At 35.4% G+C, this 14,030-nt stretch overlaps 4 protein-coding genes across 4 annotated transcripts; 1 reads left to right on the top strand and 3 right to left on the bottom strand.

Annotated features, from left to right (window-relative positions):
• Window positions 1-228: 228 nt before the first annotated feature.
• Window positions 229-627, bottom strand: COX13 (cytochrome c oxidase subunit VIa; the record flags this gene model as incomplete). The annotated part of the gene is made up of 1 exon (XM_041548523.1): window positions 229-627. One exon carries the CDS (start codon window positions 625-627, stop codon window positions 229-231), a length of 399 nt encoding a protein of 132 aa, XP_041404457.1.
• Window positions 628-1,561: 934 nt separating this feature from the next.
• IME4 (mRNA (N6-adenosine)-methyltransferase) lies at window positions 1,562-3,532 on the bottom strand (the record flags this gene model as incomplete). The annotated part of the gene is made up of 1 exon (XM_041548522.1): window positions 1,562-3,532. The coding sequence occupies one exon, from the start codon at window positions 3,530-3,532 to the stop codon at window positions 1,562-1,564; it is 1,971 nt and encodes a 656-aa protein (XP_041404456.1).
• Window positions 3,533-4,214: 682 nt separating this feature from the next.
• HOS2 (histone deacetylase HOS2) lies at window positions 4,215-5,564 on the top strand (the record flags this gene model as incomplete). The annotated part of the gene is made up of 1 exon (XM_041548521.1): window positions 4,215-5,564. The coding sequence occupies one exon, from the start codon at window positions 4,215-4,217 to the stop codon at window positions 5,562-5,564; it is 1,350 nt and encodes a 449-aa protein (XP_041404455.1).
• A 265-nt stretch (window positions 5,565-5,829) lies between these two features.
• GCN1 (Gcn1p) lies at window positions 5,830-13,854 on the bottom strand (the record flags this gene model as incomplete). The annotated part of the gene is made up of 1 exon (XM_041548520.1): window positions 5,830-13,854. One exon carries the CDS (start codon window positions 13,852-13,854, stop codon window positions 5,830-5,832), a length of 8,025 nt encoding a protein of 2,674 aa, XP_041404454.1.
• Between the last annotated feature and the right edge of the window lie 176 nt (window positions 13,855-14,030).

Raw genomic sequence — 14,030 nt, 5'->3', positions numbered from 1 at the left:
TAGTAGAAAATACTGATAATAATTGTGAAAAAATGAGAAGATGGAAATGGTAGAAAAAGAGAATTGTACAAAAACACATTTCTCTATAATATTAAAAGGCAAAAAAACAACAGAAAATTTGACAATATAGCTAGCTATAAATCATCATTCTTTAAGTTTTTTGATAATAAAAGAGAAGAGAGCGAATATAAATTACTGTAAAAAATGTTTTCATAACCTTTATATTCCTTAATCATCATGGGAGATATGTCTGTTAACAACAGGATTCCAGAATAGAGTGGTATCACCATTGCCCCAGAAGAATGGCTTGTATCTACAATTCATATATTGGTAATCTCTTGGCCAGTCCTTATCTGGGACATGAGCCAAATGTTGTCTATGTTCATAATGTTCTTTTTCAACGAAATATGTGTTAGCAGCGGTCAATAGAATAGCTGGAGCTGCAACTAAATAAGAGATCTTTAACCAAAATTTATAAGTACTTTCACCATGACTCTTTTGTGCTTCTAGGGATTGTTTGAATGCTGCTGCTGCGGCTTTGTTTGGAGCCCCTAAAGCTGGTTTTAGTGCGTGTGGTGGTAGACTAGCATATCTTCTTATACTTGTTCTTAGAATATTGCTGTTCATATTTTAATATATTCTTGTGGTTGTTTGTTTGTAGTTTTCAGGTAAGCTGTTTTTAAAAAAAATGTGTAACAATTGAAATAAATAAATAAATGTATAAATAAATATATAAATAAATAAATTTGTTGCAAACTCTCACAAGAAAACGTACTCCAAATATAAACAGTAGCCGTTATTATACCTTTGCCGTCAAGTTTCCCCTTCTTTATATAAAAAAACTACTTCAAAACCATTTATCAATCACACCAAAAATTCATCGAATATTGCGATTTGTCCTTCCCTCGAAACTCTTTCACTATTGGCAAACCAGTCTTAATGCTAGCTATTGACCCAATTCCACTATCTTCAGTTCAATTTGACTGTGATTTTTACCCCTTCGCCGGTCTTTTCGGTTAGTTTCGAATAAATTTAGCGGGTGGTCTCTCTCCCGGTAGGTGTCTACGGCGGTTTCTCCGCGGGTTGAATAATTTCTACGGTATTTTTATTTTATTTTGGCAGCTCCGGGTCGTGCTCGTTGGGAGTGACACGGTGTGTGATTGGCTGGCAGTCACGTGAGGGACTGGTCACGTGGTGTGGGTAGCATATCTGTTCATAGTTAAATGGGGCCGTTAGCACCCTACACTAGCGGTGTTCATGGGTCGATTATATGCCATGGCGGCTGTTTTTAAAGTCATGGGTGTTGCTGCTATGCAGTACACCCACACACCACATATATAGTCGTTCCAAGTGATATTCTCGTGTAAAAAAATACATCAATTTAAATAGAAAATCATTATAATTATATATATTATTATATCTATTTAAAGGAAACCATATATATGTTTTAAAAAGGTTCATATTATTGAAATATATATTTGTGTAATTGAATAGTCTGTATAGCAAAATTGAAAATTATTATTCTAGATTAAGTGCAAAAATGCCGATTGTTCTTAGAAGATTAAGTATTAACTCTGTTGTCATTCTTACCTCTATTGGAAGAATTATGTCTGTTTCCATTGGTATAGTTATTATTTGATCTATTGGGGTCGCCTCTACTACGTTTTCCGTTGCTACTATTGTAGCCACTGTTCGTTCTATGATTATTATTGTTGCTGCTGTTATTGCCGCCGTTGTAGTTATTATTATTATTATTATTATTATTATTATGGTTATTATTGTTCTTATAATTAAGATTATGATTATTACTATGATTATCTGTGTTTCTAATATGGTTCTCGTTATTCGATTGATTATTGGAATTTTTAAATTGTGCAGATGATTCATATTTGGCTTTGATATCAGGTTCATAAATGCATGATCCTGTTAATTGATTGCCTATAGTAAACCAACCGGCTCGGATATTATGGTCCCTGCCAAAGATCTCTAATTTACGTGCATGTTTTCCTACCATTCTTTCTATCATCCCATACAATTCATCAGGTTTCCTACTTGTTTCTCTAGTGGTAGATACAATAATATCCATATCAATATGTTTATTGATCCAGGTGGGATTACCTTTCATCCCCACTAACAAATGTTCCTTAGAATGATTTAGCCAATGGCCTGTTCTACCGGTAACAATTGTACGTCCCAATTGATTAGTTTTTATCCATGAAATCTCATTAATCACTTTATACCCCCATTTTGCCAATGATTCTTTTCCTAATTCAATGGCTCTACCGGTAACCCATAGAAACAATACACCTTCGTCTTGTAATTCATCTAATGGCAATTCTAGCAATTCAATATCGTTACATGTTCCATATGGTAAATTCATATGAATATTCCAAGCAGGATCTGCCACGACAACAGAGAATTTACCAAGGATGCTAAAATCAAATTTTCTTACATCACATCGGATCCATTGCGGAGGTAAAATCTCCTTTACAACAATAGAAGAGCATGATCCGTGTGTGTATAAGGGTAAATGTTTGGATTGACTTTCATTAACATGTTTAATGTCCTTTTGAACTTGTGTCATTAGTGATTCTGGAACATATCGCAAATAATGTAAATAACGACATGAGTTCAATTTATGACAGGTATCCAAATATGAACAATCTCCTAAGGATAAATCGGTTTGAGGTTTGATATTTGGCACGTAATGCATATGCAATTTTAAACATTCTATTAATTCGGGTGCTTCTTTCTCCAATGTTGCCAGTTTGGAAAATTGTAAGGATGTTATTTTGTTATTGGAAATATATGCTATTTGTGCCAGTACCATGGAATGTTCTGGTGATTGACACACCGGAATATATGGTATAACTGTCTCAGTGATCCGAGCTCTTTCTTTACCTAGTTGAAATGACATTGGTACAGTATTCAAAAGATCGTTCAATCTATGCATTAGGTATTTAGGTAATTGTGAGTTGTCGTAGGTGAGGCTGCTTTCCGCCGTTTCGAAATCTATTAAAGAATGCAACCTAGTTAAATCATCTTTATTAGCGGTATACTGAACATCATCATTCCCACAATCCATATTATCTGTCTTCATGTCCTCACATCTCTCAATGTATGAAGTATCTTCATTCACCATAGTTGATCCATCAATATCGTCAAATTCACGAATAACAGTACGAGTCTTCGAGGAAGTTGGAGAAATTGCAGTTATCCTCGATGGAGCCATATTAATCTGTTTATATAACAGTTTTAAGACATATGTGTTAATATCAGTAATCCTTTGACCCTCGATGATGTCACGATGAAACGTCAAACTACCAGGAGCCAAATCACTAATATATGCTAATAAATGATAAAATTGCTCGTAGCCGTTAGTTCTATCTATACCATGAGCATCAAAGAATACTGCATATAGATCCCTTATGTGTCCACAAATAGGTGCTTCCTGTATCTCTCGATGATTATCGATGATGAACGCCACCAATTCCGCACATACGTCGTGATCTATAGTTTCTTCCTCTAACATCACTGTTTTCTTCCTTGACAGAGGTTTCTATATATGATCCAATATTATTATTATTACCTCCAATGATCAAGTACAACCCTGGTTCTTGTCTTGTATATCTTAATCTATGTGGAGGGTTGTAGAGGCATTATACGTCTAGTAATTTCTACGGTGGGAACCCTTTCCTTATAAAGGCGGCTTTCTTTTATTGAATAGTATTTACTTTACTTTGTTATTGAAGGATTTATATAAAATGCAAGGTTTGCTCTACAGAGAACATTGATTTATAGCCCATGTCTCATGATTGAGTGATCTGGATATAGTTCTGCTTCTTCTTGATTGTCACTCTTGATGTATCTGTCTATATAACAACTATGAAACGCATCTTAGTTAAATATCGTACAACTTCAATAATTGATATTTATGAGATTGTACTACTCGTCCAACGTGATGAACTTTTGTGAAATTCAAATTTAGGAAAGATTGAAATTCAATTTTGGAACCATAAAGTGGTAGAAGCAAAATAAAGACGTTCACATTTAAGTTGTTCATATCAAACAACTGGTAGATATCTAGAGTAATGGTATAAGTGAGAGATCACTAGTGTATTATAGAAGCGAATTATTTTAAGAACTGTCTTTCAGGAAATATATATTTAAACAGCCTAGAACAGTATCAACAATTTGAGAATTCATGAGAACAAATGACGAATACCTTTACATATGATAAGAAGACTACTTCAGAACAGCCACTGTTCGAGTTCAATTCACCATATTCACCCAGAGTATCGTATCATTTTAACCCTAAAGTATCAAACTATCATTATGGTGTAAGACATCCTATGAAACCATTCCGTTTAATGTTAACTGATCATTTGGTATCAGGGTACGGCTTACATAAGATAATGGATTTATATGAAACAAGGAGTGCAACACCTGATGAACTTCGTAAATTTCATTCTGATGATTATGTGAAATTTTTATCGAAGGTTACACCTGAAAATATAAGTAAGATGCCAAGAGGCACATTTGAAAAGTTTAATATTGGTGATGATTGTCCTATTTTTCAGAATATATTTGATTACAGTTCATTATATGCAGGTGCATCCTTAGATGCTTCAACAAAATTAATAAATGATCAATCTGATATTGCAATAAATTGGTCAGGTGGGTTACATCATGCTAAAAAGGGTAATCCATCCGGATTCTGTTACATTAATGATATTGTACTTTCAGTTCTAAATTTGTTAAGATATCACCCAAGAGTTCTTTATATTGATATAGATTTACATCATGGAGATGGTGTACAGGAAGCATTTTATACAACTGATAGAGTCTTTACAGTATCTTTCCATAAATATAATGGTGAATTTTTTCCAGCAACTGGTGATATTAACGAAATCGGTTGTTCAAAAGGTAAACATTTTGCAATGAATGTGCCATTAGATGACGGTATTGATGATGAATCTTATGTTACTTTATTTAAGTCAGTGATAGACCCATTGATTACGACTTATAAACCTACGGTGATAATACAACAGTGTGGTGCAGACTCATTAGGTCATGATAGATTAGGATGTTTTAATTTAAACATTAAGGCGCATGGTGAATGTGTTAATTTTGTAAAATCATTTGGAATCCCAATGCTTGTTGTGGGAGGTGGGGGTTATACTCCAAGAAATGTCTCTAGATTATGGGCTCATGAAACAGGTCTTTTAAATAACGTGTTGCTCCCAAAAGAGTTACCGGATGGGTTGCCGTTTAGGGACTCTTTCGGACCTGATTATACTCTCTATCCGGTGTTAGATGATTTGTTCGAAAACAAAAATTCCAAGAAATATTTGGAAGATACTAGAATACGTTGCTTGGAGAATATTAGATATTTACAAGGTGCACCAAGTGTTCGAATGGATGCGGAGCTAATACCTACGCAGGATATATCTGGATTGACACCGGATGAGGAGGATGAAATTAATGAAATGAATGAAGATGATGACTTGTGGAGGTTAAACCAAATCGAAAAAGAGAATTCAAAAATACGAGAGTTCATGTAAACATTGATTTTATCCATTTTAGGTTTTATATAGGGTTCGTAGTGTTTTTTACGTGTTATTAAGATATTGTATCACTTAGTTTTTGATATTTATTTTATTATGGCATTTCGCAAGTCGAGATCATATTATGCTGACATAATGTCCCTCTGAAATTGTTTATTCCAAGTGAATAATGTTTTAATCAATTCTAATTACATAATGGATAATGTAGTAATAAATATACAATAAATGTTCAAATATAAATTTACAATAAGTCACATAATTCTTACGATAAGTCTTCTGTATTCAGTTCAACACCACCAACAGACCATATCTCTTTTTCATCTTCGAATCTATCACTGAACATGGTCTCAGCATCACCACCTGCGGCGATTCTCTCTCTTTCAACGTTAGCTAATCTTTTACCGACTCTCTTGGTGTAGTCACCAATAGATCTCATTTGAATGGCGGTACCGACAAGATTCTCTACGCTAGAGTTTTTAACTGAGAAGTCATCGAACCACGTTGTGAAACTTTCCATTTCGGTTTCATCAATTAGATTAAATATAGCCAAGTATGCCTTTTCAGCAGCTAGTTTAATTGGAATAATAGGGTCACGTAAACATGAGAAAATTGCAATAGTCAGCATGTCAATAAATGGCTTGATGCATTCAGTCATTTTGAATCTAGCTAATGTACGAATTACAACTAAAGCTAGTCTTCTTGCATCCATCGAGTTTGAAACCGGTTTTAATGTACACTTACTTAGACTTTCCATTAGTAATTTAATATTAGATTCGCCAACATATAATGGTTCAGAAGATTCGTGCTTCGAAAATGGTGATTTCGTCTCACTTTCCAATAAAAGCATTTTACCGGCAGCAATGATACCATTTTCAGTGAAGTAAGCATCGGAAGAATCAATAGCACCGATGATATATGGGACGAATTTGTCAATTAATTCAGAATTAATGATATGGCCTGGAGCGTCCTTTAAGAAAGAATTGACTGTTAGGATTGCAAATTTACCAGAATCTCCAGATAAATCAATGTTTAGAACTTTTTCAGTTAAAATATTCTTTGCCTCATCTTCAGTTAAAATATCGGATAAGGAACCGATTAGTTTAGCATACGCAACTGCAAGCTTATCATCACTAACAAGCATTTCTTCTTCGACTAAATTCACAATATTCTTTTTGGATGTCTCGTTTAATTTAGAACCAGCTTTTGTGACAACTTCAAGTAAAGCCTTTAGCATTGCAGTTTTAACACCTTCATCAGTTGCTTGCTTAGCACCACCAACTAATTCGATAATCAATGGATCGACACGAGGTTGATACTCGATTAGAGTACCAAGAGCCTTTGCTGCTCGAAGACGTAGAATTTCGTTGGATGCGTCAGATAAGGACTTCACAAACGTTCTTTGCAATTGAGGAATAAATGGTCTTAGGAATTGAGGAATTTTAACAAAAAGAATATTCAAAGCAAACAAAATTGCAGCCTTGATGTCACTGCTAAACCTTTCACCCACAACACGGATTAATGGACCAGTGATAACACTGACAAAAGGTTTTAAGTTTGCAGCAGGAGTTTTTGAAACAATATCAGCAATTGCTAATGCGGATGCCTCACGCTCATCATTCGAACCATACATCAAACCATGTAAGAAGATTGGTAAAACACAGTTTGGTCCTCTTGGGAGAGCAAATGCTTCGAGATCTTCTCCTTGTTTACCTACCATCTGTAGACTTTGTTTAGCAGGTTTGACCAATCTTTCGAGCATAGATTTGTCTTGTTTCTTAATTAATGTGGTCAAAGCTTCGAAGTTACCCTTAACAACTTGTGGATCTTCATCATCAAGTGCTAGAATTGCGTTAGACACGAAGTCAGGAATGTACAGATCAAAGTCAAGATTCGTGTTCTCAAAGAAGTTCGGTAGGCGTTGTAGGATTACAAGACGTTTCTTACGATCATCGTGTTTTAATAGTGCCATAATTTGTTGCAGCAATGGATGGCAACCTTCCTCATCAGTAACAGATAAGAAAATTTTATCTAGAGCAGCTTCTAAGGTTGATTTCCCGCCTTCTAGTTCTTCGTCTATTAAAGAGTTAACTAGAGCGTTGATTATAGTTGACAAACGTTTGTACAACGATGGACCAGCAACTTCTGCCAACGATCCTAATGCCGATGCTCTGAAAGCATCAATAGGAGGTGCCAATAAAGTTGGAATCAAAATTGGGAAAATAACTTCTGATTTGGTTGACATAATATCTTGTAGACCTGATAACGCATTTTGAGATGACTCGTCAGACTCAAGCATATGTAGCATGTATGGAAGAATTTCATCAATGGCGATATTTCCTACAATATCTTGGTAAGAATCGAAGGCACCAGCTGCTGCCTGTCTAACGGATACATCACCGTCAATTAAAGTTTCACGTAATATCTTGACAATAATATCTTGGAATTCATAGAGTGTGTCTGCTGAAGAAGATTCGATTAATTCATTTAGAGCGATACAAACACCTTGTTTAGACTCAGCGCTATTAGATTCTTGAACAGATTGGTACAAAGTTGGAAGTAGTTGTGATAAAGCGTTTCCACCAACACGACGAACAAGGTCACCTAATGTTTGGGCAGCAATATTTCTCAAACTTGCAGAAGGTGAAGCCAAGCTACCAACAATCATAACTGTTAATGTAGGTAGAATTTCTTTAACTGCACGAGGTGTATTTGGGACAAGTGCCTTCCATATATCAACAGTGGATGCACGTACAATACCTGATGTATCGTTTCTACAGACAAATAATGCAGCCAGAACTCTATCACGTCTATCTTGGCCCAGTACTTCAACCAGTTTGTTACCAAATTCACCACTGTGGTCACCTTCTTCTTCGGAAAATTCATTCTTGGAGGAAATACCAGTAACTTGGAATAATAATTCACCTGTTAGTTGTATGGATGATAATCTAATACGTTCATTCTCATTGAACATACCCTTTTCTAGTTCAGGTAGCAATAAATCAATTGCCTTAGCAGCGTATTTTTTAACAATCAATTTCCCAGCCTTCAATGCCGTCTCATGGATATCTTCATCTGTGTCTGCTAGACCACCAAGAATTGGTTGAATGATTTGATTAATGTAGGGAGCAAATTGAGCACCGAAACAGATTGGGATAAATAGTAATAGTGGCATAAACCCTTCTCTTACATAAGCACGGTAACTGGAAACCCCAGCAAGGATGGTTGGCAATAACTCATCTAGTTTAGATAGACCTAGACCACTCATGACCTCAGCCAGAGCTTGGGCAGAACCTAGACGGTCACCAGCCTTCGTTTCGTCACTTAAGGTGTCGATTAATCTTGGAATTAAATCAGGGAATTGTTCTTCACCCAACCTTTCGACCAGTGCACCCAAAGCACGGGCAGCTGTTGCTCTCGTGTTTGGAACAGGATCAACCATAGCAACCTCGACTTCATCGACTAACTGTTGCAGATATGGGACCAAATCCTTAATATCCACCAGAATTGCCATATTACCCACAATTTTGCAAGCTTTTCTTTTTGTATTGGCAGATCTCTCATGCATACCACGATGAATTACGTGAATAATTAGTGCTAAGGATGGACCATCGATATAATGTACAAATTGAGTATTGATTAGTGCATCAAGAGCATCTTCTGTGTACTTGGTAGGATCTCCGATAGCATTAATCAAAGTAGGAACTAGTTTTTGGATTTCTGGGTTTCTAATAACCTCACCGAAACGGTTCAATGATTCATCTGCGGCCTTACGTACTTCTTTATGAGAATCGTTTAATACACCAACAATTTCCGGTACAATTGTAGACAGGGATGCAGATAGTTGGGTAGGATCAAGGTAAGCCATATTACCCAATAATTCAACGGAACCTCTCTTGGTTCTCCATGATATTTCATCTAAGTTTGAAACAGCAACAGGAATCAATTTAGTAACACCAAAACTTGTAGTGTAAGCCATGATAGCTTTAGTAGCTTCGGCGGTAGCATTACGAACCTCTGGGACGGCATCACCAAGGTTTTTTAAAATATTTGGAAGAACTTCGATGACGTAAGGTTCAAAGAATTTTTTTAATGACTTTGACAGATATTCAAATGCGTATGCAACAGATTCACGACGGATTGGCTGCTTCTTATCTTCAGACGCTTCGATTAAGTTACGGATAATATCAAATTCAGAAAGTGCTTGGATACCGTAACCCTTAACTAAACCTGCAATACCCCATGCAGAACCTTTACGTATTGATACGGGTAATTCGGGATCTAATAAACGACTTGTTAAATTTGCAATGTAATCGCCTACTTTATCTCTGAATTGGAAAACTAATGGGCCAATACATTCAGAAATAGCTTGTTGAACATCGGCAGATGGTGTATCAAGAGAAGAAAGTAATCTGTTGATAATAGTTTCCATTCTCGCATCGTTAGCTTCCAAGTGTCTAGCCAAAGTACCATAAAGAATAATGACGTTCTCCTTAACAGTTGTTTCGATGTTTGAAGTCAACGTATTTTCAAAAATTGGTATTAGTTCTTCAGATTTCTTTGCTCCATGCAGAGTTATTATCTCAATACCAGCCTCCTTCATTTCTTGACGGACAAGAAGTTCTCTGTCACCCAAAGCACCATCTTCAATTAAAAATTTAACTAAGTCCACAACATATGTGTCTTCTTCCGGAATATCATTGGAAAGTTCCTTAAAAGCAATAGCAGCTGTACTTCTGTCCTGCCATGGATCCTTACGATCAGAAGCTGCAACAGCAACCAACCCATAGTCGTCCATGATAGCTTCTAATGGAGCAGCTTTTTCTTTGTAAAATGTCATCAACATTTCCAATGAGTTTCTTAATGAGTTTTTGTTTTCATTTTCCAGATATATCGATGCAGATGCAAATGCTCGAGCAGCGAAAAGACGTAAACCACTATCCTCTTGGTTAAATAATGATATCAAAGAGCTTAGTATATCATCATCTATAACAAATTTACTGAACTCCCAAATAAAGTCGGCAACTTCTCGATTATTTGCCTCTGAATCAAATCTGCAAATAAATATTTCGGCTGAGTTTTTCATATTAGTCTCTAGTTCAAATTCGTTGTCTATGATCTCTAAGATAGTTGATCTAACAAATGGATTTGGCGATAGAAGATTGTCTAGCATAATCTTTAAGTCTTCATCTGTTGGTGATACGGATATACTTTGACATAAGACATTCAAACATTCTTTAGCATTTTTTGCTTTTGAAGCTAAACCTAATAGTGACATCAAGACATTCATAATTGGTGCTCTTGGAATTGAAGGATCCTCGAAAACCTCAGCATGTACGGAAATGATCTCCATAGCCAACATTAAATGTTCTTCTTCTTTATCCTCTTCAACAAATTCAGTTCTAGCAACTGGTTTATCAGCATTTTTTAAGGCTACACGTTTACCTTCTTCCAGTACGTTGATTAATAACGGTAACAAATATGCCAAGCTTACAGCATCTAAGGCCATTTGATTAGCTACAAACTTCACTCTGAATAAAACTCTTGATAATAACTCGTCCAAAGGTTCCTCGGTAAAGTTTTCTGGGACATTGGAAATTTTATTAACGCGAAGGATAGCAACACCTACGTATAATTTAATGCCACCCAATCTTTCGGATGTATTGTTGGATAAAGTTAGTAATGCATTAATGGCCTTCTGACCTACTAGGTGTTTGCAATTTTTCTCTTTCATTAATGTTAACAGTGATGAAACAGCGGATGGAAACCATGCACCACTTCCATTGTCGACTAATTGAGCTTGGTGACTCAAGAAGTCAATGATTGTAATACCGTTACTTAGAGAACGCATTACCTTCGATATATTGGTCCTTATTTTAGATTCCTTTTCTAATTGTTCGTCAACAAGCTCTTTTTCTTCTTTTGTATATTTTCTTTTTGTTTTCTTATCTTGTTCTTTTCTAATTTTCTGTTCCCATTGTAGAGTTTCGTAGTCTTTAGTATTCTTGTCAGAGAGTTGTTTAGCATTCTTCTTTTCAAGAACATCTATTACCATAGTTCCCTCCTCGCCATTCCAGATTGTAAAGTCTTGTTCTGTGAACTTGGATAAACAACCAGTAGCAAGACATTTTTGGAAAAACTTAGTTACTGCAGGAACCGCAACATCAGGATTGATAAAGCAAATGTAAGCGACACTTTTCAGGATGCAATCTCTCAGTTTGCTTTCATATACTTCGACATCATTTATAAGAATATCTAAATTATCCATTATTTTTGCGATATTACTTTTAACAATTGCTGATGGATCTAGACTGGCTAAGAGGGCTAAACCAGCCCAGCCATTTTTCAAGTGGAATTCTTCATGCTCGGCAATAAATAATTCAGCGATAATAATCTTTTCTAGGGCACCCTTATCATCTATAGGTTGAGAAATCGCTGTAAAAAGTGGCGTGCAAAATTTGAAGGAGATTGAGTCCTCACTGGCATCTTTATCGGCGATAATTCTATACTTTAAAGCTTCAACAACACTTAGACCCAGCAGTTCAGGTTCTAATTTGAAAAGCTTTCCTAATAAAGTAACAACGTTTATCCTATCAGAAGGATTCAAGACAGTGGATAAGGCAACAATTGTCATCGCATTACCTAAATCCCTGTTATTTGGTAAATTCCTTACAGTTTCCAAAACATTGCTCCTTAGTTTATCTGAGCTTACTGTGTGGACATGTACAATATATTTAAGACAAGCATAGATGGCAAAATGGTCATAATTTTGGTTGTGGCTTAGGGTTTCTGTAATAAATTCTAAGAAAACGTGTTCAAATTTCTCAATAGTTGCAACAGAAGCACTTGGAGAGCCTCCTAAAAAGGAACTGCACCAAATTTTCTTCAAACTTGGTTTCTTATTCGAAAGACCACTCTCGACGGTTTTGTCAAAATCATCGTTAGAACTTTCTAGGAATGTAAAATTTAAGAAAAATGCTAATAACATATTGGACAGAGCATTTTCATTGGTTTCTTTGGAAATATATGTATTTAAACCATTTGCAATAAGTAATGAAACTTCTTGTGAAAATACTGGAATACACTTTAGAATATTTGATGCTAGAATTTTGTAGTCAGCATTCAAGTTGGTTTTTATGTTTTTAAAGATTTCATTTACAAGTTTTACCATATCTTCTTCAGTAATATACTTAGCGTCCAGTGAGCTGAGTAGAGTGGTGATAAAATTGAAGGCGGAATTTTTTGTCCCTTCCTTGGAACTCTTTAACGAAGAGAATACTTGGGTAATTAATTTAGTGGTAACAAATAAGTGTAAAGTGTTAACCTTCTCTAAGTTGACAGCTGCAAATAATTCAGCCGATGTTGTGAAACCAGTTTCTGGTGCCCTCAGATTAGCTTTTTCCATATTTGGGACGAAATAGGAGTTAAATAACTCTTGATTGACAAACTCTTTAATAAAGGGTCTTAATGAGATTTCAAGACAGAATGGTGATGGTGGAATCTTCCCAAGGATGATCTCTTTACCAATAAATTCGCAATACTTGATTAAGTATTTATCCTTCAATAATTGAAAATAGGCAGGCTTTGAGGAAGAAATTTGAATAAAACTTTGAGTGAATGCACCCATTAAAACAACAATACCAGTCATTGGTAATTTTGCAGTAACATATTCCTCTAGAACAAAAGAAATGAGCTGAGTAGCCTGAGTGATATTATCGTCATCTCTGTTGAATATTTTAGTTAATGTCTTGGTAGTGGATTGTAAAATGCTGCGACGTACTCTATTTCTATGTTGATTTCTATTTGCATTTGTTTTCTTGTTAACTTCTTGGTTATCAATTGAATATTCAATGCTGTATGTGATCGAACAATGAGCCACTAACAATTTTTGGAAATTAGAGGTGAAAAGATCATCGTCTTTAGAAGTTAGAATCAAAAATTCATGGACCCATTCTAATAAGTTTAAGTAATCTACAAAAGCTCTTGATCCAAGAGATTTGTTAACTTGGTCTACGATAAATGAAATGTATTTTTCGTACAAGCGAGGCTCCACTTTCAGGATGTCGGCGAACATGGTCTTAACGAGCGCTTTAGACTTAGCATCAGTATATGATACGAATGTTTTTAATAATGTGATTGAGATTTGGCCCAATTGTGGTGCCTCTAAAGTTTCAGATTTTATCAATTGTTGTACATCTTCCAAGAAAGCAATTCTTGTAGAGATTTGAGAATTGAAACAATTTTTTTCCAATTCAGGAGATAATTCTTCCCAATTAATGTTTGAAGTCATGGCGTACTTCTTAACAAAACAATGTAGGGTATCTGGGACCTAAATAATTGGTTGGTCTTTTGTCAATAGAGAATAAGGTTGTCAATTGGATTCTTGCAAGTCTCTTTATTGTTATAGTAATTGCTTCATTCGCTCATAGACAGTTTCACAAATCTTGGTAAAATTTGAATTTTTTT

The sequence above is a fragment of the Maudiozyma barnettii genome (genome assembly GCF_903064755.1).
Source record: "Maudiozyma barnettii strain CLIB 1767 genome assembly, contig: KABA2_01, whole genome shotgun sequence".
NCBI lineage: Eukaryota > Fungi > Ascomycota > Saccharomycetes > Saccharomycetales > Saccharomycetaceae > Maudiozyma > Maudiozyma barnettii.
The sequence above is the reverse complement of the archived record's forward strand: the minus strand, read 5'-3'. Positions and strand labels throughout refer to the sequence as shown.